The sequence below is a fragment of the Rana temporaria genome, chromosome 3 (genome assembly GCF_905171775.1).
Source record: "Rana temporaria chromosome 3, aRanTem1.1, whole genome shotgun sequence".
Taxonomy (NCBI): Eukaryota; Metazoa; Chordata; class Amphibia; order Anura; family Ranidae; genus Rana; species Rana temporaria.
The window spans coordinates 141,531,100-141,557,858 of record NC_053491.1 but is presented as its reverse complement, the minus strand read 5'-3'; the positions used below and the strand labels follow the sequence as shown (position 1 = coordinate 141,557,858).

The following is a 26,759-nucleotide window of genomic DNA, read 5'->3' as shown; positions in this document are numbered from 1 at the left end:
TGGAAAAAGTAGAGCAAACTCTACTTTTCAGCACACCATGACACAACGTGTTAGCACAGAACATGCATCAACACACGGGAAGCACTGCATGTCAGCACTAGTTTGGCTCCTCTGCCAAACTGTAGATTCTGCCTGTTAGTGTCATTTAAATGAAGACTCTGACTTTGGTGCCTTGGAGTGCTTAGTATACCATGGCTAGCAGTGGGCTTGTAGAGATTGCATTTACTTGTGGGAGTGGCTTAAAATAAATTAGTTAAATAGAGTCTTGGTTTACTTGTTACATACACTGCACATATGTCACAGTCCTTGTACCTACAAAAGTGCTTTAAAGGTGTTGTAAAGTCATTTTGTCCTTAGTAAAATCCAGTCTGTTATATCCTGTGTTATCGCCTACTGCCTTTGTTTTATAAAAATGATGTGGCGCAATACCTTATTTTGAATGCTGCTGTGCAGTCAGCTGACTTCCAGGGCTCCCCTACCCCACTCCAAGGACTGCAGTTGGAACGGCTGAGGTTCCCTCTGATGTCAGCCAGGAGGAGAGCCTTGGGCTATCACGTGACTGCTAAACCTTCAATAAGGTATTGCGCAGCATCATTTTTATAAAACAAAGGCAGTGATATAACAGAGGGGATTCTACTAAGGACACATAGTTATTTTACACTGTATAGCAGCAGCAGGGGAGGGGCAGGACAGAAGAGCTGCGGATGATAGAGGTATGTAAACTGACCACAGTATCAGGGTTTAGCAGCCATGATAAACCGTGGTCAATTTACAGAGGGGAGAGCAGAACCAGGTGGGATCGGCCAGGTTTTTTAGGTTATAGAGAGGGACAAATTACACAGTACAAACACTCTGCCGTATGCTTTAAAGGACCATATTTTTATTTTTTATAAGGTTACAAACACTTTAACCACTTCCATACCGGGCCTATTTTGGCACTCCTCTGCTACATGCATAAATCATAATTTTTTTATTAGAAAATTACTCAGAACCCCCAAACACTATATATATATATATATATATGTTTTTTTAGCAGACACCCTAGGAAATAAAATGCCGGCCATTGCAACTTTTTATCTCGCAATAATTTTTCAAACGCCTTTTTTTGGGAAAAAAAACGTTTTTGTGAATTAAAAAATAACAAAACGGTAAAGTTAGCCCAATTTTTTTGTATAATGTGAAAGATGAAGTTACGCCGAGTAAATAGATACCCAACATGTCACGCTTTAAAATTGCGCACACTCATGGAATAGCGCCAAACGTCAGTACTTAAAAATCTCCATAGGCGTTGCTTATTTTTTTTTTTTTACAAGTTAGAAATTTAGAGTTACAGAGGAGGTCTAGTGCTAGAATTGTTGCTGGCGCTCTAACGCACGCGGCGATACCTCACGTGTGGTTTGAACAGCGTTTACATATGTGGGCGGGACTTACATGTGTGTTCGCTTCTGAGCGCGAGCTACCGGGGATAGGGGCGTTTAAAAATATTTTTTTTATTTTTTATTTTACTCAATTTCTTTTATTTTTACACTTTTTTTGAATTTTGTTTTTTTGATCACTTTATTTCCTATTACAAGGAATGTAAACATCCCTTGTAATAGGAATGGTTCGTGACAGGTACTCTTTATGGAGAGATGCGGGGTCAATAAGACCCCACATCTCTCCTCCAGGCTGGAAAGCATTAGATCGTGAAAAAAAATTCACAGATCTAATGCTTTCAGCTGCGATTGCGGCTTTGTTTACATTCCAGGACCCGGGCGTAATGTCATAACATCGCGCCCAGGCCTCCGACGATCATAGAGATGACTGATGACCACCTGGTCACCAGTCTACTCTATGGTTTCCATCGGATGCTGGTGGATCGTTTCTCCGGGTCTCCGATGGCAAAGGAGAGCCCAGAGAAGCACCGGATGGCGGCGTGGCGTCCCCTCCGGCCGCCTATAAGAACGATTAAGAGGCGGAACCACCGCTATGATCATTCTTATGGTGCACAGAATCGCTGGATGAAGAGATGGATATCTGAATGATGCCTGTAGCTGCAGGCATCATTCAGATATCCCCACTGAAAGTCCAGGACGTCATATGACGTCCTTGGGCTGGAAGTGGTTAATTACTGTGCTAGTCTAACTGACACACATAAACCTTGGCACAAATTATCCATTTGAAGAAGGAACATCTTCTCACATATGTTTTTCTGGACACTGAACATACAGAGAGAACTAACACTTTCTTTGATCCTGCATTTAAAAGAGCCTAAAGTGGTTCTAAAGGCAGAAGGTTTTTACGTTCATGCATTCTATGTATGAAGGTAAAAAACCTTCTAGTTGCAGCCCCCCCCCCCCCCTATACTTACCTGAGCCCCGTGTAGATCCAGAGATGGGCATGAGAGCAAGGGCTCTCCAGGGTCCCTCTCTCCTCATTGGCTCACACCGCAATGGGAGCCATTGGCTCCTGCAGCTGTCAATCATAGCCAGTGAGCCAATAAGGAGAGAGCGGGTGTGGGGAAGAGCCACGCTCTGTGTGTGAATGAACAATGTCCAGGTAAATAAAACATGTTTGTTGTTTTTAAAAATGTTTTAAAAAAAATACAACCTTCAGATTCACTTTTTAAATAGTTGGGAACTACTTTGCAACCAGCAACTGTTAAGACCATAAACACCCCGTTATGGAGTAATTTAACGAGCAACAAAGTATATAACGTGCAGTGGTCAGGACTGTATAATGTACAGCATAGTGTAGATATTGGTGTATCTAATGTCTAGATCACAAGCAGTCAGGACTATAACAGACAACATAGGATACAGAATAAATGATCAGTACTATCTAATGTACAACATAGTATATACAGTATAATACAATGGTCAGGGCATTGTAAGGTCAAAAATATTATGTGTGGTGCAGCAGTCAGGACTACATAACAGACAACATAGCATACAGAGTATAACAGTAAGAACTATGTGGTCAATGTGCCCTCTTTGTTGTGTAACATACAACATAGTGTATAGAATGAGGACAGGACTTTGTACATCATTAGTTGCTCATTGGTGGTTAGTGTTTCCTCTTACATTGGCATGCAGTGTTCAGCGTACCAAGTTACGCTGGTACTCTGTGCCCTTTATATATGGTCACTGATACCTCATACATTGGTGGTCGGTGCTCCCTCTTCCATTAGTGGTCAGCACTTCCTCTTCCATTAGTGGTCAGCACTTCCTCTTCCATTAGTGGTCAGTGCACCCTCTTACGTTAGTGGTCAGTGCGCACTCTTACGTTGATGGTCAGTGCTCCCTCTTATGTTAGTAGCGTTCCCTCTTTTGTTAGCAGTCAGTCTTCCCTCTTATGTTAGTGAGCAGTGCACCCTCCTAACATTGTACCCTGCCCCTTTATATTGGTAGTTTTCATAGCCCCCTTTTGTTGATGGACAATTTTCTTCATTACAGATATTACAACATGCATGCTTTGTTTCCCTAGCTGCCCCTGTGCACACAATCAGCTGTATACAGACAAATAAGCAGGCAGGTTGAGCATGGGCTATATGCCTATTTACTGCATTAGCACCTGTACACATTTGGGGTTGGGCTTGAGTGTGTGAATGCAGCCTGCATCAGGAAGCTGGTTCTGCCCGACAGGCTAGGGACCCAGGATTCAAACTACAGTGTATCTGGAAAGTATTCACAGCGCTTCAACTTTTCCACATTTTGGTATGTTCAAGAATAGGTCAATATCATTATTTTCCTCACAATTCTACAAACAATACCCCGTAATGACAAAGTGAAAAAAGTTTGTTTAAAATCTTATCAAATACATTTTTTAGAAAATCGCACACACAGAAGTATTCACAGCCTTTGCTCAATACTTTGTTGAAGTACCTTTGGCACCAATAACAGCCTTAAAGCAGGGGTTCCACAGGAAATCGTTTTTTTTTTTTTTATGTGTATCTGCCGCTTTTAATACTTTTATGTTTTGTACTCACGTGTCTGATATTTCTAGCCACCCGCATGGATATTCGGCGGAAAACAATAATTTATAAAAAATCTTTCCTGGATGGTTCCATCTTGCTTGTGGGCACTCTGAAGCCCACAAGCAAATACTAACGGGATACGGTGAATGCTGATGTCCCTAGTCATGTGACGAGTAAAATCTTGCAATATCTCGTCGGGCTGTGTTAGGAATCGCCTCGAGGGAAGCGTCACACTCTGCTCCCAGGAGACACTGCGATACTGTCCCATGAAACACTGGGCCGCTGTGGAGAAGGGAGACACGCCCACTCCCGCAGGAGGGATAGAAGGAAGTGGCTGCTATTAACATCAAGGTACAGAAATAATTTTAGAAAGTGCGGATAGCAGTAAGTCTTAGTAAATATGGAGCACGTCTGAATAAGGTCATGTTCATATAGAGGGTGAACCTCCGCTTTGAGCTTTTTTGAGTATGATGCTGCAAGCTTGGCACACCTATTTTTGGACAGTTTCTCTTATTTCTTTTTGCAGGACCTCTCAAGCTCCATAAGTTTGGATAAGGAGCGTCATGACACAGCCATTTTCAGATCTCCAAAAAGATGTGCAATCAGGTTCAAGTGCAGGCTTTGGATGGGCCACTCAAGGACATTCACAGAGTTGCCCGTAGCCACTACTTTGTTATCTTGGCTGTGTGCTTGGGTTCATTGTCATATTGGAAGATGAACCGTCACCCCAGTGTGAGGTCCAGAGCGCCTTGGAGCAGATTTTCTTCAAGGATGTCTCCGTACATTGCTGCATTCCTCTTTCCTTTGATCCTGACTAGTCTCCCAGTTCCTGCCGCTAAAAAATATCCCTACAAGCGTGATGCTGCCACCACCATGCTTCACTGTAGGGAATAGTATTGGCCAGGTGATGATCGGTGTCTGGTTTCTTCCAGGCATGGTCCTTGCCATTCAGGCCAAAGAGTTCAATCTTTGTTTCATCAGACCAGAGAATTTGGTTTCTCATGGTCTGAGAGTCCTTCAGGTGCTTTTTGGCAAACTCCAGGCGGGCCGTCGTACGTCTTTTTCACTGAGTAGTGGCTTTGTCTGGCCACGCTACCATAAAAGCCTGATTGGTGGAGTGCTGCAGAGATTGTTGTTCTTCTGGAAGGTTCTCCTCTCTCCACAGAGAAACGCTGGAGCTCTGTCAGAGTGACCATTCTTGGTCACCTTATTGACTTAGGCCCTTCTCCCCTGATTCCACAGTTTGACCGGGTGGCCCACTCTAGGAAGATCACTGGTGTTTTCAAACTTCTTCCATTGATAGATGATGGAGACCACTGTGCTCATTGGGACCTTCAATGCTGCAGGAATTTTTCTGTATCCTTCCCCAGATCTGTGCCTCCATACAATCCTGTCTCGGAGGTCAACAGACATTTCCTTGGACTTCATGGTTTGGTTTGTGCTCTGACATGCACTGTTAACTGTGGGACATTATATAGACAGGTGTGTGCCTTTCCAAATCATGTCCAATCAACTGAAATTACCACAGGTGGACTCCAATCAAGTTGTAGAAACACTTAAGGATGATCAGTGGAAACAGGATGCACCTAAGCTCAATTTTGAGCGTCATGGCAAAGGCTGTGAATACTTATGTACATCTAATTATTTTATTTTTTTATTTTTAATAAATTTGCAAAGATTTCAGCTCTGGTTCACACTGGGCTGCGGGAGTGAAGCCGTGCGAGTTCAGCTGAACTCGCACGATTTCACTCCCGCCGGCAGTTCCGATTTCGGCCGCGATTTAAGAGACATCTGTGCAGGTTTCTGCACAGATGTCTATGTAAATCGCGGCCCGAAATCGCAAAAAGTAGTACAGAAACTACTTTTTGAAATCGGTGCAGCGCCGCAGATGCGGCGTCGCACCGATTAGGACAGTGTCATTGCCGACAATTGGCGGCAAATGCCGCCAATTTGAGATGCGATTTCACATGTGAAATCGCATCTCAAATCGAAGGAAATCGTACCCAGTGTGAACCTGGGCAGTAACACACTTCTTTCACGTTGTCGTTTTTGGGTATTGTGTGTAGAATTTGGAGGAAAATAATGAATAATCCATTTTGGAATAAGGCGGTAACAACAAAATTTGGAAAGAGTGAAGCGCTCTAAATACTTTCCATATGCACTGCATGCATCTCTTAAGGGCCGCAGGGCGGTTGCTGATGGGCTTGCTATGGGAATGCTAAAACACACCCAAACAACCCCTTGGCACTGCCTCTAATGGTAATAGACAACACTGAATACAGAGCAGCTTAAAGTTTGTGAAGTTCTTGCTAAGGCCAGGATTGTTTTTGTGTGAGATTGGCCTGCTTTGCATTCCCCAATAATCTACTCCCAAAGGATGGTGATACCTAGTTATGTGTAAGATGGAGCTAGGTAAGTACAAATCTTTTTCCTTTACAGGATTTGTGGACCTACTTTTCGCTAGTGATGTATAAGGGGATAGCGTTCATGAGCAGTATAAGTAGACCTGGCAGATATCAATCAGGTGGCTGCTTTAATTTCGTCATAGCTTAAAGGGCACATCAGCATTCTCTGTTGGTATTAAAGGTAAAATTTTCACAGGAGCATTTTTTATATGCTGTGATATGTTTCTAATGCAGTATTTTTACTTCCTTTGGAAGATGCATTGCTGAAAAGCAGAACAAAATGCAGCAAGCATTATTTTATTAAAAAAATAAATAAAAAAAAACACATAATGGAGGCCAATATCTATAGCTACTTTTCTGTGTGTAGTCTCTCCTTCTGCTTGCACAATGTATTTTTTCCTTTTTTATTTTGGCATATGGATTACAGTGTTCAAGCCACCAAAATGTATAGATCTGAATACACAAAGGCTGTGTACTTGTGGCCGGATTATTTTCATTCTGCAGTACGATTATGAAGTGGTTTCATCCCCAAACTAATTAACTGCAGTTTGATAACGAACAGTGCATGTAGGGCAGATGGTGTATTTTTCTGGATCTCTGATTACACTCTCAAATGTTCTATCTTTTGTATTTCACTAAGAAATGAATATGAGTTTTAAAATGTTATAATTGCAGTAGACTTTTCTTTTTTATTCACATTTTTTCTGGAGCAATAACATTTGAAGCAAATCATTTATTTACACATTATACATGTTGTTTAGACATATACTATGTTGAGATAGTTATCTAAAATCGATAGCTTACCTACACCAGTTTTAGGGCACACTTCTGGTCAAGTACAGTTGTGATGTACATTTACTGAAAGTGCTGAACCTATAATTAAGTTTTGCTGTTCTCAAAGCTATATTTCTTAATTTAACTTGGGCCATGGTCTAGTATGGCAGGGCAGCCCACAGCTACCAGAAGTTTCCAGACTTTGGCCTTGCCTGCTAGAGTAATCAAGCTAGGTGTTTTGTTGCTGTTCCTGCAAAGTTTGTCCATTTTAGTTGGTGGAAAAATGCCAAGTGTAATGTGTTCTGTCTCAAGGACATTCAGCTAAACCTACTGATCCCATAAACTTCAGATACCATATTTCTTTGATCTCAGTTTATTAGAACAAGCTAGGTAAACTACAAAATAACAGAAATAGACCTCAATACACTATTGCATACAATACATAGTAGAAACAACGATATACAATAAATACAAGATGAGATAGTAAAAACATACTTTTTACGTTCTCTAATTGATAATGGCGATAGCTTGAGCAAGACATGTCCTGCACCCTGCAGTGTCGTCTCAAAGCATGATGGCTGTTTGCTTCCTGTGAAGATTCTACCCAGAATTCTCTGCTTACTAACAACTTCTTGGACATACAGTAATTTGGATAAACAGAACGGAAGCAATAGGACAAAAGAACACTAGATGGAGCCTGCACTTCACATATGATTGTCTTATGTAAATTACAAATCTTAAATGTTATTTTCACAACTTAGATATAGATAATAAGAATATAAGTCTGGTGGACAGAACATAATGCACTCTGGCTATATTCACCTAGAACTGAACTGCTAGCAGTGTAGAGTGACATTTTACCATGCTCTTCCTGTCTAGCAGACTCTCTTTCCCCAGCCTAGGGTTCCTTGTAGTCCAGCTTACAATAGTCCCATGACAATGAAAATAAATGCCCTACGATGCTCAGTGTGTTTGAGTCCATGCCTAGAGGCTTAAAGTGATTGTAAAGTCTCGCTTTTTTTCCTATAAAAATATCAAACATATTAGGCCTCGTACACACGACCGGACATGTCCGGTCGGAGATTTCTGTCTGATGGTTGTACACACCATCAGACAGAAATGAGAGACAATCCGCGCGGACAGACAGCGCGGTGACGCTGAAAGGTCAATGCTTCCACGCATGCGTCGAAGTCATTCGACGCATGCGAGGGATAGTGGCCGGTTGGACATGTACGGTGAGTCTGTACAGACGACCGAACATGTCCGACGGACAGGATTCCAGCGGGCATGTTTCTTAGCATGCTAAGAAACATTTGTACGCTCGAAAACGGTCGGGTGGACAAATGTCGGCTGGAAACCTGTCCGCTTGGCTGTACAGACGACCGAACATGTCTGCTAAAACTGGTCCGCGGACCAGTTTCAGCAGACATGTTCGGTCGTGTGTACGGGGCCTTATACTTACCTGCTTTGTTGCAGTGGATTTGCACAGAGCAGCCCGGACCCTCCTCTCCTCAGGTCCCTCTTCTGTGATCCTGGCCCCTCCCTCCTGTTCAGTGCCCTCACAGCAAGCAGCTTGCTATGGGGGCACCCAGGCGGAGTCGCAGCTCCCTGTGTCCATTCAGACATGGAGCCCGGCCCCACCCCCTCTCTCTCCTGATTTACTAGCTGACTTTGACAGCAGCGGAAGCCAATGGGTGCGTGTCTCAGCCAATCAGGAAGGAGAATTTGAGAGGGCTGAGACACTCATGGACAGAGAGGGACCTCAGGTAAATGTTAGGGGGGCTGCTGCACAAAGAAGGCTTTTTATCTTGATGCATAGAATGCTTTAGATTAACCACTTCCCTCCCACCATATAGCAGAATGACGGCCAGAAATTGGCTAATGACTGAACGTCATATGACGTCCAGCAGGATAAGCCACGATTGGGCGCCCACGGGGGCGCTCTGAATGGCGATCATTGGTGTGTGTGTGTCAGTCTGACACTCCGCATCACCGATCTAGGTAAAGAACCTCTGACATAGGCTCTTTACCATGTTATCAGCTGTGTCCAATCACAGCTCATCACAGTATAAACAGGAAGAGCTGTTTATCAGCTTTCTTCTCCACTCACACTGACAGACGCGAGTAGAGGAGATGCGGTTGGCTGCTCTCCTGACAAGAGAGGTCTGCGCTGATTAACAGTGCAATCCCCCCCCCCCCCCCCGAGGATGCCCACCCATGACCACCAGGAATGCAAATCAGTGGCAATTAGAGGTGCCAGTCCGTGCCCATCAGTAATGACAGCCAGTACCTCCTCACCAGTGCTGCCTATCAGTGCCCATTACTGCTGCATTAGTGGTTAAATACCTTCTGCCTTTACAATCCCTTTAACCACTTATCTACCGCCCGCCGTCAAATGACGCCGGGAGGCAGACCCCATTGTTCTGGGTAGACGTCATATGACGTTGCGCCCTTTTAAGCCACTAAGGGGCGCGTGCGCCGCGTCACTGGGGACCCGATGCGCGTGCCCGGTAACTGAGCAGGACTGTGGATCGGTGTGTGTAAACACACCGATCCACGTCCTGTCAGGGAGAGGGGACCGATGGTGTGTCCCTTGTACATAGGGACAACCATCAATCACCTCCCCCAGTCACTCCCCTACCCCTACAGTAAGAATCACTCATTAGGGAATACATTAACCCCTTCCTCGCCTCCTAGTGTTAACCCCTTTCCTGCCAGTCACATTTATACAGTAATCAATGCATTTTTATAGCAGGAAACGCTGTATAAATTTTTGGTCCCAAAAATTGGTCAAAAGTGTCCGATGTGTCCGACGCAATATCGCAGTCACGATAAAAATCTATGATCAACTACATTACTAGTAAAAAAATAAATAAAAATAAAAATTATATAAATCTATCCCCTATTTTGTAGACCCTATAACTTTTGCGCAAACCAATCAATAAACGCTTATTGCAATTATTATTTTTTTACCAAAAATATGTAAAAGAATACGTATCGGCCTAAACTGAGAAATTTGAATAAAAAAATAATTGGATATTTATTATAGCAAAAAGTAAAAAATATTGTGTTTTTTTTTAAACTTGTCCTTCTTCTTTTGTTTATAGCGCAATAAATAAAAACCGCAGAGGTGATCAAATACCACCAATAGAAAGCTCTATTTGTGGGGAAAAAATTATAAAAATGTCATTTGGGTACAGTGTTGCAAATTATCATTCAAAGTGTGACAGCACTGAAAAATGGCTTGGGCAGAAAGGGGGTTAAAGTGCCCAGTAGGCAAGTGGTTAAAGTGTTTGAAATCCAAGATCATTTTTTTTTTTAGTATGTTTGGCACCTATCTCACTGTATACAACTGAAGCATGAGAACCTTACAAGGTTGCTGCTAGTGGAGTCAATGGCCTAGCAATAGGCTGTTACTGTCAGGATCTGTGGGTAAGAAAGTTTGCAACAGACAGAAAAAGTAAAAAAACAATTTGCTTAAAGCGGTCCTCCACCCTAAAGTGGAGTCCCGCTGATCGGAACCCTCCCCCCCTCCGGTGTCACATTTGACACCTTTCAGGGGGGAGGGGGGTGCAGACACCTGTCTAAAGACAGGTATTTGCACCCACTTCCGGACACACGCTACGGGCGAAAGACGGGCATTCCGTCACATCCCGTCTGTCGCCCGTTGTGTGCTGGGAACACTCGGCTCCCAGCACACAGCGTGTGAGCCAATCGGCGGGCCCAGCGCGACTCGCGCATGCGCCGTAGGGAACCGGGCAGTGAAGCCGCATCGCTTCACTTCCTGGTTCCCTCAGCGTGGATGGCGGGGGGAGCAGCAGAGTGACGAGCGATCGCTCGTGCTCTGCTGCGATCGGCGCTGGACTCCAGGACAGGTAAGTGTCCTAATATTAAAAGTCAGCAGCTGCAGTATTTGTAGCTGCTGGCTTTTAATATTTTGTTCCCATGGCACATCCGCTTTAAGAAAACTGTATAGTAAGGTATGATGCTGAACTAAAAAAGCAGATTTTTTTTTTCAAATTCTGTTTATTGAATTCACAATATAGGTACTAAAATACACCCATGCAGGAGTCAACACATTTGCAGATGGGCTGTAGACAGTTCCAACAGAAAAAAAAAAAAAAACTGCGTCTCTTGTGTCTGTGTCTCACACAAACTGCATAAAAGCAGTATGAACTGATGACAGTGCTCTTCAGGTATAGGCCAGTTTGTTTCATATGAATCTTCCCCTACATCCCAATCTGCATGAAGAATAAAAGAACACTTTAAGCAAGAGGAAGCATTCTACAATCGACCTGTGGAGTCACCCTGAAGCCGCTTGGACCACACCTTGGTGAACATTTTAAGGCAGCCCATGTGACAATTCGTATCTTTATGCAGGGGTAGGACTGTGTTAATCAGCTGTTGTCAAAACATAATTGTTGGAGGAGTGTTTTTTTTTTTTTTCTAATTGAGGTTAATGGCCTTTCTAGCGTAAAACAGGAGGCGCCCCAGCAGTGTCCACTTCACTATTGTGAAGTTTTAATGTAAAGTCGACAAGTAGTGGAGCTGATTATACACAGGCATTAATGGCAACAATTGCATTCTTTAAGAGCCTTCAATTGGAGCCTGTGAGGACGCAGTGCAAACACACACTTACCATTGCTCTTATGCCGCGTACACACGACCGTTTTTCGTGACGAGAAAAATGCAATTTTTTTAATTGGTCATTAAAAACGATCGTGTGTAGGCTCCAGAGCATTTTTCTCGAAGTGAAAAACGGCCATTAAAAATTTAGAACATGCTCTAATTTTTCTTGTAGTTTTTCACATCGTGAAAAACGGTTGTGTGTAGGCTCAGAAGCAAATTATGAGGCGGGAGCACTCGTTCTGGTAAAACTAGCGTTTGTAATGGAGATAGCACATTCGTCACACTGTAACAGACTGAAAAGCGCGAAACGTCTCTCACCAAACTTTTACTAACGCAAAAGCAGCCCAAAGGTTGGCGCCATCCGAATAGAACTTCCCCTTTATAGTGTCGTTGTATGTCACCACGCTTTGCTCAAGCATTTTTTTTTCACGATCGTGTGTATGCAAGGCAGGCTTGACAAGAATCACGTAGAGAAAAACTTTGTTTTTTCCATGACATTAAAAACGGTTGTGTGTACGCGGCATTAGACTATCTCTCTGCTGAGGTAAGAATTTCTTTCTTCTTTCCTTTTGGGATTTTCTGCAAGACTTCTAGCAAGTTAGTTTTCTAGCTGCAACATTTGCACTACTGCACCTCAGATTGGCACTCATCGACTGAGCCTTGGGGAATACACCCACCCTGGATGAAGATGTGGGGCCAACCTGTAATGTTGCTTTAAGCACTGAATCCTGAATTGAGCACTCACCTTTGCATGTAGTACAGCGTGCGAAGAAGCTGCAGGGTGCTATACGGGTTCAGGGCAAGACAGCAAGTGGTAAGGTAAGAACAAGTGACTCACTGGATACGCTGGGCCTCTGCCTGCAGGTAACTTCAAATGTAAGGCGCACACCCCTTCTGCTCTGCACTTTAGTTTGAGAGATCCCCTTTTAAATTTTAATCTCTTACACATATAGCAGATCTAGGTGCATGGGAGATGGGCCTGTTGGCTATGCTAGCACTTGTCTGGCTAACCTTTCTGAGGGGATTTGTAACTCCCCTTCAGGGACTCTGACTTTGCTAGCCCAGACCTTACCCCCATACTGAGTCTTTTTCAGCTTTTGGTGACTGCCCTTTTGAGGGCAATTCCCCCCCCCCCCCCCTCAGGCCAATGACCATCGAGCCCCCTCTGCTCTACCCAGGTTCTCCCCATGATATTCTGGTACTTGATTTTATGCTTGCTAATGAGGAAAAAGAGAATGAGTCTTTGTCCAGAGTACTCAGAACAGGATGAAAACCTATTTGGTGATATTTCTCCCCAAATCAAGGATACTAATTCTGTCCTTGTGGGCGCAATATGCACTGACGCCGCAGACGCCCCAGTGTGAAAGGGGCTTTAGAGCAGTGGTCTTGCTGTTTGTCTAATATTTTTCCTGAACTATTTTCTTCAGGAAATCACAAAGCCATAAAGAAGACACATTAGTATGTTGTCTCTGAGTGCTATGCTTTGGATAATACTGAAGCCTTTGGAATATTGGCACTCTAGAAGCAGGTATATTATTTCAGTATACCCGATCTCTGTTTTTTTTTTTTTTGTATGAAATCACCTCAGGAAATGACATCTTAGTATGGTACCTTCTAAAGCTGCAGCAACAATCCTTTAGATGTAATACTTTTTTTCTCCCATAATTAATATACCTGGTCTATAATCTTTTTTTCCTGTGAACAATGGCCTCGGGAACTACTCAGAAATTACCTCATCTTCGTATACTACCTTCATCTACTGCACCTTACCTTATGCCAAGTAGAACATTCTGTGTTGACCTTGTTTAAAAGGTTACTAGTCTGGGTTCTCTGAATCACCCCAACCATCCAAAATGTTCCCTGTTCACGCTTTTGCAGCCTGTGTTGTATAGTGACTAGCCTTACCCTGAGCGGTTGACCCCCCAAATGTTATACCCAGCAACTTCCTATTGAGGAGGGGTTTTAAAAAATGTTGACTGTCCCTGTCATGGACTCTGCCATTTACTGCCTTAAAAAAGCCTTGAGGGCTCCTGTTGAGGATGTTCCATTGTTCAAAAATCAAACGGGCAAGAGATTATAAGCCCATAAGGCTGTGTGCACCCTGGTGGGCCCTGCTATGTAGCCTGCTATGCAGACTCTAGCTATGATTATAGACCCCTGGTTCATACTGAATGCAAATGGGAAGAGCATTTGAAGCTCTTCCCATTGGCTCTACAATATTGTGTCCATGGACTGGCAGATACCCTTCGCCAGATTTACAAGATGGGTCTCCTTTTTGGTCTATATGGGACAAATGCTTTGGCTTAAAGTCTGTGGAGCTTCTTTTCCAACATGCTTCTGAAGTGTTTACCTTTGGATAATGCCTGTTAGTCTAATCCTTAGACACCTAAATCAGGGAACTCACATGGGGCGAAAGGCTTATTTTTGTCAGAAAAAATGTGAATTCTGCAGCGGGGAAAACCCCCCTGATTCTTGATGAAGAGTTTATTGCTTCCCTTTAAAGCCAAACATTGAGAGTAAGCCCTCTTCACAATGAAAGGGCATCCCCACTATGCCAGTTGGGGATATGTCTGCTAGCCTTTCCACCTGTCTGGTCCCAGAAAGTTTCTAAGACTTCTCAACCGTATCCTTCCAGTGCAAATGTTCCAAATAGAATCTGCCCAGTTAGTGATTGCCTTCCTTCATTCTAGAGATGTTCTGGCCTTTTGTGAGCATCAAGGATGCTTACCTGCACATTCCTATCTTTCAAGCTCATCAATGCTATATGTAGTCATTTTTCAGTGGGCCTTCCCTTTTGGACTGGCTTCTGCATCTCAGATTTTGACCAAGGTGCTGGCCCCTGTTCTCTCAGTGTTCCCATCATGGGTTACCTAGACGACCTCCTGTTGAGGAAAAAGTTGGTGGGGTTTCTGTCAGCCAATGTCCATGAGACAGGGCAAACTCATTAGTCCTTCTGATAGATCCTGAATCTCAAGAAGTCAGCGCTGGATCTGATTTAGTGTTCAGACTATATGGACCTGATTTTATTTTATTTTTATGTACAGCTTTGTTCAGGTTTTTTTCCCCAGGATAAACTCCAGTGTGTATACTCTCAGGTTCACACGCTGCAGTCCAGGAGCCACCGTACTTATCCTTTTTGCATTAAGGTCCGGGGTCTAATAGTGTTCTTCTTCGAGGCAGTTCACATACAGTTTTACTCCAGACCATTTAAACTCCAACATTCAAGTATTGTGGAACAGACGGACACATTTACCTGTCCAGCAGTACCTGGTTTGCTATGGCATGGTGGATTTGCACCATGAAATCATTAAAGTAATTTCTCTTGATTAGCTGGAAGGTGCTTTTGATGAATGCCAACCTTTTAGGCTGGAGAGGAGTTCTGGGGGCCTTTCTGGTCCAGGTGACTTGGTGATCAGAGAAATATATTCTGGCACTTACAGCTAATCAGTTTTGCCTTTAACACTGGATCTCTCAGTTACAAGGCTGCCCAACCAGGGTTCAGGCAGCGGTGGCCTACATCAATCATCCAAGAAGCACCAGAAATCATGCAGCTCAGAGGGAAAAATCCCAGGCATGGAAAATTGACAGGCAAACTTACTCAGTCAATATCTGGACCCTGGAGAATGGGCTATTCACCTGGAGGTGTTGCAAGCTCTCTCTCACAAATAGGGGATGCCTCTAGGTTTCCAGGTCCATTACAAACTGGAACTGCTTTAGCCTTCCAATGCTACTTACTGCTATGGCCAGCTATAGATGGGGCGGTGGACATGTTTATGTTTAACCTGTGGTGCTTGTATTGGTCCAGCAGCACACCAACACCTGTGCCTCCATTGTGGGGACACTCATTGTTTAGTGTTAGGACCACAGATTACAGGGTGCCTTGGCGCGGCTCGGTCTCTCACGCATGCGTTTGCAAATGCGTGCGGACAAAACCCCTGTTTTTAATGCATACTGTTAGATAGGTTAATTGGTTGTTCTGCGAGCTGGTCGGTAAGTAGGCTTGGTTTTTCTCTGGGCATTCCCCAGGTTTTGTTGTTATCCATTACAAACTGGACAGATTTGTCACCAGGTCCATGGACCCTCTGGTTTTCACAGTGGACACTTTGGTGACACATTGAGATCAGTTCAATCTGATCTATTGTATGCCTTTTATTCTTCCCTCTGAGTAGTTTGGCTTTCTTGTGATTCTCATTGAACTGAACTGGCTCAGAAGGATGTGGTTCTCTGTTGTGATAAAACTCCTGGTTAACTCTCCATGGGTCCTCTTAAATTATCTGGACTTTCTGTTTTATAGGCAATTTTACCATCCTGCTTCTTGGTCGCTGGTTAAATGGCATGGCATAAGGTCATAACATATGCTCTTGAAGGCAAGGAAGTCGACTTCCTGCAAGCTCTACCATTGCACTTGGAGGACATAGTTTGGCTAGTAATGGCAAAGAAATTCCATTCCAGGAAGTACTCCATGGGAGGAATCCTGTCCTTTTTCCAGCCCAAGCTGAATCAGCGCTTGGCCTTAAGTACCATCAAGGGTCATATCTGGACTTTGGCAGATTTCTTCCAGAGGCATCTGCTCTCTCGCTCTTTTGTAAAGATATTTGTACAGGGTGTTGCACATTATATGCCTCCTGAAGGTTGCCTTCTTTGTTGCTATTACTTCTGCAGGGAAACTTTTTTTGGTGGCGTTGTCATGTAAGCATCCCTTTCTTATTTTGCAGAAGTACAATACCACTTTTCTTTTGACTTTACCAGAACATTGTTCTACCTTCCCATCTGTCTGGCTCCTAAACATCCTAAAGAGGTTCCTCTTCATTGCTTAAAGGCTGTGCATGTTGTTCAAGTTTGCTTCTCTACTACAGCTTTCTTCCATCAGTGCGACTGTGTATGTGATTCCTTGAGGCTTTTCGCTTCTCTTTTGCAAAGTGGATTCAACAGCTCATCTTTCAAGAGGTCTAAAACCCTTTGGGTTGACGTCCCTCTTTTTCAGTCAAAGCATGTTTTACAAGAGCGTCAGAGCTTCTTGAGCCTTTTGGCATCAGGCTTCAGTTTCTCAACTCTGTAAGTCATTGGTGCTCAACCTGTGGCCCTCTTGCTGTTGCAGAACTACAAGCCCCATGAGGCATTGAAAGGCGATGACGGATACAAGCTTGGCTCCCAAAGGCAGAGGCATGATGGGAATTGGTAGTTCCAGGACAGCTGGAGGGCCACAGATTGAGAATCATGCTGTAAGTGGGCATCCAGGCCACCTGAGATGCTAGCTTGTCTCCAGATGCTTCAGGCAGCCCTTTTTTTGTTTCTAGTTGTTCTTCTCTTGGGCATGTTTGCCCTTCATTTGCTGTTTGTTGCCAATTTATTATCACTGTCACCTATGTAAAATATACAATAATATATATTGTATATGACGCCACAGAATGGGGTTTATTGCTGTCTCTGCTCGGAGTGGAACCCCACTTCCCAGAAACCAATGCATGACCATGTCTGTGCCAATGTATCTTTTATCTAATACCCGAGTGGGATACATACTCAATACTCAGGTGCGTGGATGGGTCCCTGACAATGGGACTTCCTGGAAGTGTGTTATCCCTATTTATATGTATTTCTATTCATGATTTTATTACAATAAGTATAGCAATCACCTGATATGTTTGAACTGGAAATTGTAAAAAAAATGTGTGTCCCTGTACTCGGCTTTGTGTCTACAAATGTGGCCTTTGGGACCTTTTAATTTGGTCACCTGTCTGTGTGAAACCATTTAACATCAATAATGATATGACTACAACCTTTTTTTATATTGATCCGCAAAATTCAATCTCCTACTTAGGAGGAACTGATGGAACACTAAGGGGGGAAGGGGCAGAGTGGATCCACTAAACAGTTGCTCTGGAGTGTTTCAAAGCTTCTGACCCTAATGTATTGATTTAAAAACAATAAGCAGACATAAACATGTAATACATTTTGAAATCTGATTGCCATGGAGGACCTTCAGATGTTTGTATAACATATTTGGTATGTCTTTGACAGGTGGATTTTAAAAATTGGAAGGGAATCATTTATTTACACATCATTATTTTTTATAATCAAATTTTTATCAAACTTTTCTACAATAGAGACAATTGACAGATATCATCATACGGTACATTATCATACAATATCTGTTCAAACAAACTGCCAGACAAGTTCTGGAAGCAGAGACAACAGAGTAAAAGGAAGCCAGGTGTGGTAGGTTAAAATACAAAGTTGCCTATAAACTTTCACAATGACTTCTTGGTCTTTGACAGTACATTAAAGCTGATGATTGCAGAACAAGGTTTAAAAATAGAACATTGAAAAGTACCAAAACAAAAAAAGATACATTAAAATACAAACTATAAACAAGAGGTTCCTCATGCTAACAACCAAGGAGATCTTAAAATATTTATGGATATATGTTATACAGGTGTAACCTATGTCCGTTCTATGTCCTTTTCCGCTACGAAAGCACATTAGGGTTTCTGGGGATGCTTACACCCCCCCCCCCCCAAGTCTGAAACATAAGTATCTGCTAGTGTGTCCATCCTGTCTATACATCTCCAAACGTTTTCCTTGTGTCTTTAGTAGTGTGAACCCATTATTCTACCTCCCTGGACTGGAAGGAAGAGATATCAAATTTTGACAGCTGGACATATAGTTTGTTTCCAAAATCATGGAATCAGACTTTTAAATGTGTTAAGTAAGTATGGGGTCACACTGTTCTAATTTCTTTATCGTACACCACGGGACACAGAGCCTTAAATCATTACATAATGGGTTGTATGGTCACCAGAGGTGATTGGACACTGGCACAACCAATCAAAGACAGTTCCCCTCCATATAACCCCTCCCATCAGGGAAGTACCGTAGTTTTTTCACCAGTGTCTAAGTTGTTGGACGCGAGTAAGATATGCTGAAGAAAGCTCTGCCTAAGAGAGCCTATGAGGGTAGAGAGCTACACTGTGGGTCCATCCAAGACTCTTAATTTTATTACGCCAAAACTGGATGGTATCCGACGATGTATCACCTGTAATGTCTCTCTTTGGAGGACTGGGCTCTGGGGACCAGCACTTTTGCTCTATGCGCTAAAAGTCCTGGGAGAGTCTTTTACAAGGCCCAGGGAAGAGTTCTCCTTTAAGTAGGAACCTATACCCCTGAAGGTTGGCAGGCAGACCCCGCCGTGATGGGGGGAGATTGGTATCTGCCTGGCAGAAAACCTGCAGCGGGGACAAGGTGAGTTAGGAAAAGGTCATAAGTTTTAAACTTAAGGACCTTTCCTATTTAGATTGGGGTATCCTCCTGTTGTGTTGGATCTCCTTGCAGAAAGATCTGAGGAGGATGAGGCCCCATCAGGGGATGAGGACTCGGAGGGATCCGAGCTATCGGAGGAGCCTTTTTCTGCCTTGCAGGTTCTAAAATTACAGGTTCAATATTACACTGAAGCAGTGTGCTCCACATTCAGATTACCCTCTAAGGAGTTAACTGAATCGCCTGACTCCTCTCTGGGCTTGTTAAAATACCCATAGGCTGCCTGTGCCTTTCCGATTCATCCTTTATTGGAGAATCTGATCTATGCAGACTGGAAAAACCCAGAGAAGCGTTTTGCTCCTCCTAGGAAGTTTGAAGTGCTTTATCCCATAAAGAAGAAGTTTACCAAGAAGTGGAGTCTGCCTGCTGTGGATGCAGCGATTTCCTGTGTAAACAAAAGCCTAACTTGTCCGGTGGACAATGCCCAGGTATTTAAAGATCCTTCTGAAAAAAGGTTGGAATCTTTACTATAATCATCCTTCCTCCTGGCAGGCGCAGTAACCCAATCTGCTGTAGCAGCAGTGGATATGTGTCAGGTCTTGAAGGACCAGGTGAAACGGGATGAAATATCTGACTTCAGAACAGATCGAATTTTGGAAGAATATGCCCAGGGCCTTATGTTTTACAGTGGATGCCATTAGAGATTATATCCAACAGGCATCCCGCCTCATGCTGCAGCTGGTGCTTATGCGCAGAATTCTATGGCTAAAGCAGTGGTAAGCAGAAGCCCCATGCAAAAAGCTTTTGGCCAGCTTCCCCTTCCATGGCGAACGCCTCTTTGGGGATGATTTGGAGAAATATATCCAAAAGATATTGAGTGGTAAAACTACCCTGCTATGAGAAAAGAAGAAAAACAAGCGTCCTTGTTTTAAGCGTTCTTTCTCCCCGGCTCCTGGTAGATCTAGCTCCAGCCAGTGGTGACGGCATTTTAAGCCAGCCACAAAGGCTAAGGAAGACCAAGCCCAGAAAAACAAGAAGCAGTGGGGTTCAAAGACTAACAAGCAAAACCCCAAAGCCTCTTCATGAAGGGGCGCCCCCGCTCGGCCTAAGGACAAGATTGTTCTACGACCCCATCCAACCTTTTTACCAAAGGAGGTGGTGTCGACATTTCATTTTGAATCAAGATGATATTTTGCCTTCCTTTTTTCCTGATCCGCAGACAGCGGAGGAAAAGTTATTGCACTCCCTAGAGTAGGGAAAAGCGTATCTGCAGGCAACCGCTCAGATACATAAAACAGATGTTTTGTTTTTTGTGCCAGATGGTCCCAAGAAAGGGACAAGCGGCATCAAAATCCACCATTTTGCGGTGGATTCGACAAGTAATTGTTCAAGCTTATCGTTTAGGGAACAGGATTCCTCCTTCTTCTGTTAAGGTGCACTCGACCAGAGCTATGAGTGCTTCATGGGCAGTGCATCACCAGGCTTCGATGGCTCAGATCTGTACAGCTGCAACTTGGTCTTAGGTCCATACATTCACCAAATTCGATGAAATACTGTAGATGTAAGAGGACATGAGGATTCTGCCTTCGGGCGTAGTGTACTGCAGGCAGCAGTCTAGGGCTTCTTGTCCGTTTACGGCCGGCTCAGATCTGTGTCTCCCCCCCTTCATATTGAGCACTGCTCTGGGACGTCCCATTATGTAATGATTTAAGGCTCTGTGTCCTGTGGTGTATGATAAAGAAAATAGTATTTTTATAACAGCTTACCTGTAAAATCCTTTTCTTGGAGTACACCACGGGACACAGCGGTCCCCCCCCTTTTGCAGTTGGGGTGGGGAGAACTCAATTCTACGTTTTTTCTCCCATTGATAAGGTATCATGGTTTTGGAGCAGAAGATCCTAAAAGCAATTTATAAAAGGGAAAGAACAAATGCAACCTCAATAGTGTAGTAAACAAAGTGAACAATATTTATTATTGATTAAAAACACACTCACAAAGGGGGAGCTTGTGCAAAGCAGTAAAAGTCAAATCTGCTGCGTCTGGAGCCACTGTGGAATTCCTCTGATTCGGCCGTGAGCAGGGGGAGAAGAGCAGAGGCAGGAGGGAAGCCGCTGCTGCAGGACGACATCCCGACCAGTGATGGAAGCCTTGATGGAGAGAATGCCTGACTCCGTTGGGAGTGCACTGCGGGATTGGGATGCGTTTTCAAAGCATGTTGCTTCTTCAGCCTATCTAAAAGTGGCTACCCGCCAGTGGCGGCTGGTGAAGTTTTAGGATGGGGGGGCGCAAGACCCCGCCCCTCCACATTTGGTCCCTCACACTTCTCATAAGCCACACCTCTTATAGAATCCACCCACTCCATCCCCTGTATTCCACTTGCTCCCACTCATAGCGTCAGGAGGTTTACAGCTCAGCATCACAGGGCAGAGTATATTGCCCCAGCATCACAAATCATGGGATATAGCGCAGTCTTACAGATTGGCACAAACAAACTAAAGACTGCAGACATACTACACAAGATTACCAGAGACTGAGGACATACTGCATGAGATTACCAAAGACTGCGGACATACTGACTGCACGAGATTAACAGATGCTGCGGAAATAACTGCATTTGGGGGGGGGGGGATACGGTCGCTATTTTCGCTGGACATAAAAAAAAAGAAATCTTAATAACGGGGGGGAGACATTTGGTTGCCTGCCGCTATTTTCAGCAGGAATTAAAAAAAAACAGTTAATATACGGGGGGGCATTATGGGGTCATTTGTAGCTGAACATTATAAAAAAAAAAGTTAAGCGAGAGGGGGGGCCGTCCGCTATTATATATACAGAGGAATTGACACTGTGACTTTACAGGCAAAATCTCAATTATAATACCTTTTGGAATCCTTCTAATCCATTTACAAAGTTTGAATCATGAGAGAATGAAAAGGAAAATGGTAATGGTTTCTGTGGTCCAACAATCCGAAAAACTCCCTACTTTACCTAAGCAGTAAGAAAAGCCTTTGTAAGTAAGAGTAATGTCCCTCCATCAAGTGTAAATGATTCCCCAGTCCTGTATCTTGACATAAATACAGCCCTTACCACCGAGACTGCAGAGTACCTGAGGCAGCTTGGGCACAGTGGGAAGGAACTATTAATCCATGAAGCTGGCTCCTGACCGCTATTTCCGCGGAATCGTAAGAAAAACATTTAATAAGCAGGGGGGGTGCCGGTACACTGCTGAGGTGTACGGCTGCTTTACCTTTAGCTCCTTGCTCGGCTCACGGAGGTGCGCCCTCTGGGCTGCACAGTGCCAACGTCACTTCCTGACGTCGCACACGCACAGAGATATACTGGGTGCTGTGCACCCGCCCGCGGCCACAAGTCCAAGTCCATTGCGCCAGAAGCTGTGGCACGATGGGCTCCGCCCCAAAGGCAATTTTTTGCTGCCAAAGTAGCGCCACGTCTGTAATCTCGTGATTGCACAGACGTGGCGCTACTTATACTGCACTGTGCACATAAGAACCTTTTTTTTCTGACTTGGGGGAGGGGGGGTGGCGCCCGGGCGCCCCCTATGGACCGGCTGCCACTGCTACCCGCCAAAAATAAATATAGCACTATAGGGGCAGGTCCAGGAAATAAAAAAACGATTTATACAGCTGGGAGTGTAGATGTCTAGTATCTTGAGCTGTGCTACACAAAAACTCAAATGTAGAAAGATTAGAGTTTGCAGTGTCAGTATCTCCCGTGATCTATTGGGAAAGTCCTAAAGGAGCTTCTCAAAATTTCCAAGGGAAGTTATTTACTAGTAGAAGCCTACTTGGCTTTCCATCCGTCCCTCACATAAGAAAAAAATAAATGCCTTCCCCCAGTGCGAACCAGGGTAAGCCCCCTAACAGAGCCAGATGAGAGGTATTTAAAGCCAGTTCCCTGTTAACATTCATTCTATCCCAAACAGGGGTCTTACACTTTATGTCCAGTCTGAGTGCCATTTGTGGCTGGTATCCACGGTGCTCCTGCAAGATTCCTTCTCGCCATCTGCATTTTTTTTTAGCGGTACCAAAGCTTGTCGGTTGTGGTATGATGCCAATTCAATATACATACTAGGGCCATTGCTTTATAATATAAAGTTAAATCAGGAAGGCCCATTCCGCCATCCACTTTCAATCTATGTAAGGGAGTATATGCTAATGTGGGGTTTTTCCTGTGCCACACAAATGTTTAGAAAATTCTTCTCATATGTCTGAAAAAGGTCTGAGGGAGAGCGATAATAGTAGAGAATAGAATAGTATGTAATAAGTAAATAATTCCTGGAAGCCTAGTCATTGTAATGACATTGGTCCTCCTCAACAAGTAAGGGATAGACCTTGTCATGTTCGAAGGTCAGAGTTTACTTTCTCCAGGAGGGCCCCTTAGTTAAGATAAAAAAAAACTTTTGAAATCTGACAAGATGGGGATCCATAGATACGGTAAGGACTCGGCAAAAAAGTAAGATTGGCATAAAAGGGAGGAGAGTTCCCCTGGGAAAATAGGTAGGATTTCTGACTTGGCATAATTCTAACTTAAGTTATTTACCCAAATCTATTCAGCTCAGACATCAGTGCGATTCGCGCATGCACAATAGAGAAGCAGCTGTGAAGCTGCAAGTCTTCACTGCCAGTTTCTCTTAGCTGAGATGGCAGCGGCAGCACCCAAGAGCCGACTGAAAAATTGGTTTTGGTGAGAACAGGCAAGTGTCCTGATATTGCAGCTACAGTATTTGTGGCTGCTTACTTTTTTTTTTCTGAACGAGCCTGGAGCTCCGCTTTAAGTAATTGGGCTCCCTTTTCTGATTTCCTTTTTTATTTTCCTTGTATGCAGCTTTTAACAAGGAAAACTTTACTTCAGTCACTGTACAATAATGCAAAAGAGTAGTGGCTGTGGAGGTGAAGGTCAGGCCCAGCACATCATTGGGAATATCCATAGCATCTGTGTTTAATGTCTCTGTGCTTTTGCTCTTATACCTGAAATGTAACATGCAACATTATGTGAAGCCTTAAAGGTAAAAGCAGTTCTCTCCTCACACATACGTCAACTTATCTCTTACTCCTGCATCCTAGCCTTTATTCACTTTTGCTTCTGCTGTATATGACATCTGACCTTTTATTCTTTGCCCTATTTCAGAGCTTTAAGCTCACTTTAGTCTTCTCCCCTCACCATCTTGTCTACTTCACATTGTGAACATACATTAATTTACGCATATATTCTTCCTGAGGAAAGATTGCTCCTGACATTTGTTATGCTTATTGATTTTATACTATGGTTACATAAGTGTCCCGCACTTGTCTTTAATCTGAAAAAAAGTCTTTGGCATTTGCAACTTTTGTTACTATAGTTATTGCAAATGTATTGATTATTAATCTCCTGTACATGTTCTCTTCCAAACTGAACTTTAACAGGCTTAATAAAACAGTGCATAAAGAAAGGGTAATGTTAAAGGTGCAACAACCTATGGCAACCAATTACAAGTCACCGTTGTTAGCATATTAATGGAAAAAATAAATTCCAAAAATTAAGTTGTACAAATGGTGTAACCAAGCAATAATCAAGTAAATTATCTTGGTGTAAGCTGCACTCACAGTATGTCCACCTAAACAATACATATACTAATTAATCCAAAAAAAGTGTTGCGCTGTCCATATAAATATCATATATTCACTGCTGTAGCTCCCCAAGCGTTTCAGTCAAAAGAACATTATCAAGGGATAGAGGAGTATAGCGGTGAGGTAATATTTATAAGAGCAACCTAACAATAATCCCAGGATGGTGAGTTACATTCCTGTAACTGTAACAGTTTTTTTAAACTGCTAAATTATTGGGTTTAGTTCGGCTTAACAGTAAGTAAATTCAAGCATGCTTTGGACATACGAAGATCATAGCCAGACAACAAAGTAAAAAAAAAATTACAAGGAAAATAGAAAATTTGGACAGAGTCGATGGACCACTTTGTCTGTTTTCTATGGTCTCCATACATATCAAAAATACTAGATGCAGTGAGTGCATCCTAGCATCAGATTACGATAATAGAAACATTAATATTTACAATTTACAATAGTTTATATTTTCAGCAGTCTTATGGTTATTTTCCAGTGTGCTGTTATTATGTTATTACACAGCTGTTTCTGTAACCTGTATATCACAATTTTCAACTGAATGAGTTATGGTGAAGAATCAATACATTTTTTCATCAACACCTTTTTTTTGTTCCTCTTTAAGGTTATTTTGGGTCAGAGTTTACTCCCAGCTGCTGCAGAACAGAATATAACTGCTGCCATGAAGGTAATACATCCTTTTGATCTCATGAATGAATGCAATAAAAATTGCAAGCAGATGAATGTTTGTTTTAGAATCTAGCTCGAAGACTTGTAAACGAGCTGTACACAGCAAATATTGGAATTATGTGTGATAGTTGAGTAAAGGTATTGTCATGTAATTACATTCTGGAGAGGATCGGCAGATAGAAGGCAATGTACTATTATTGAACATACAAAGCAACGTGTGAAGTTGAGAGGATCCAAAGAAGCAATAAATAGCTATAAAAGTAAACGAAAGTATAACAAAATACCATCATTACAGTATCCCCACTTCATAAAATGGTGATATAGAAGTAAAAAGAACACTCGGACACCAAGCTATACAAAAAACAATAATCCTACTGAAACAGAAGGCAAATCCCTTAGTCGACAATATTTTGCTAAACAAAACAAAGTATGAAAACAGTTGTAACTATAGTATATTCAGGGTCCTCAACCTGCAGACTGAGTGCTGCCTCTGATTCATTTGGTGCTTGCTTTGTTTCCCCTTATAGTGGGTTTATGGTGTTTTGGGGAGGATTGTGGTACTGATTGACATTTTGCATCAGAGCACAAACCATTTAACCTGAACCCATGCACCAGTGGGCCTGATAAACTATCAGTGGCGCAGAGTGAGAATTGAGACAGGAAAATTAGGTGCGGAGTTGTTGCCAAAAAAAAAAAAAAAAAGTCGCAAAAACCCCCAAACTATTTATTGTCACAGTGACTATAGTTTATAAGGTGCAAAATGGTGAACCCGCATATTTGCACCTCAGGTGTGTGAGTAGTCGCACAGCAGTTTCTGACATCTGAAACTCAAGTGCTGAGTGTTGGGGGAAAAAAAATTCTGTTAGCTAATGACAGAAAAATCAGTGTTGAAGTTGTTGGAGGAATTCATGAAAAGCCAACAGTTTCTGAACTCAGTGCAAGTTTCAAAAAAGCCTGGTATCATGGGAATAGTATAAAAAGCACTATTACCATACTATACAATTTTATCTAAAAGGAGTATAAGTACTGTACATTGTTTTACAACTTTAATATGTTGTCATTCATAATTGCTATTTATAACTGAATCCTGTGCCACCTGGTGTTGTAATAGAAAAGGTTTTGCCTCTCATTTCTATTTTAAACTAAATGGGTTGTTTTACAAGGTGATCCTTTACAATCACTTTAATATTTAATATAATAACTTTGAAATGCTTTTTACCATAATTGTATCCTTATCTTCTGGACATATTTTAGAATACAATTCATACTTTTAACCTATGTTAACACTAGTTGCTTTAAAATTGTGATTGTAAAATCTTTTTTAAAAAAAAATTAAATAATAACAAACATGAAATACTTCCCTTCTCTGTGTAGCGATTTTGCACAGAGCAGCCCAGATTCTCCTCTTATCGGGTCCCTCTTTGCTGCTCCTGGCCCCTT

The 26,759-nt window shown here is 42.8% G+C and overlaps 1 protein-coding gene across 1 annotated transcript in view; it reads left to right on the top strand.

Moving 5' to 3' along the window:
* The window catches only part of COG5 (component of oligomeric golgi complex 5), a 480,035-nt gene that overhangs the window by 405,523 nt on the left and 47,753 nt on the right, over nt 1–26,759 (top strand). Inside the window, exon 16 of the mRNA XM_040343536.1 lies at nt 25,255–25,317. Within this exon, the coding sequence (XP_040199470.1) occupies nt 25,255–25,317 (63 nt within the window). The remainder of the gene's footprint in view (nt 1–25,254; nt 25,318–26,759) is intronic.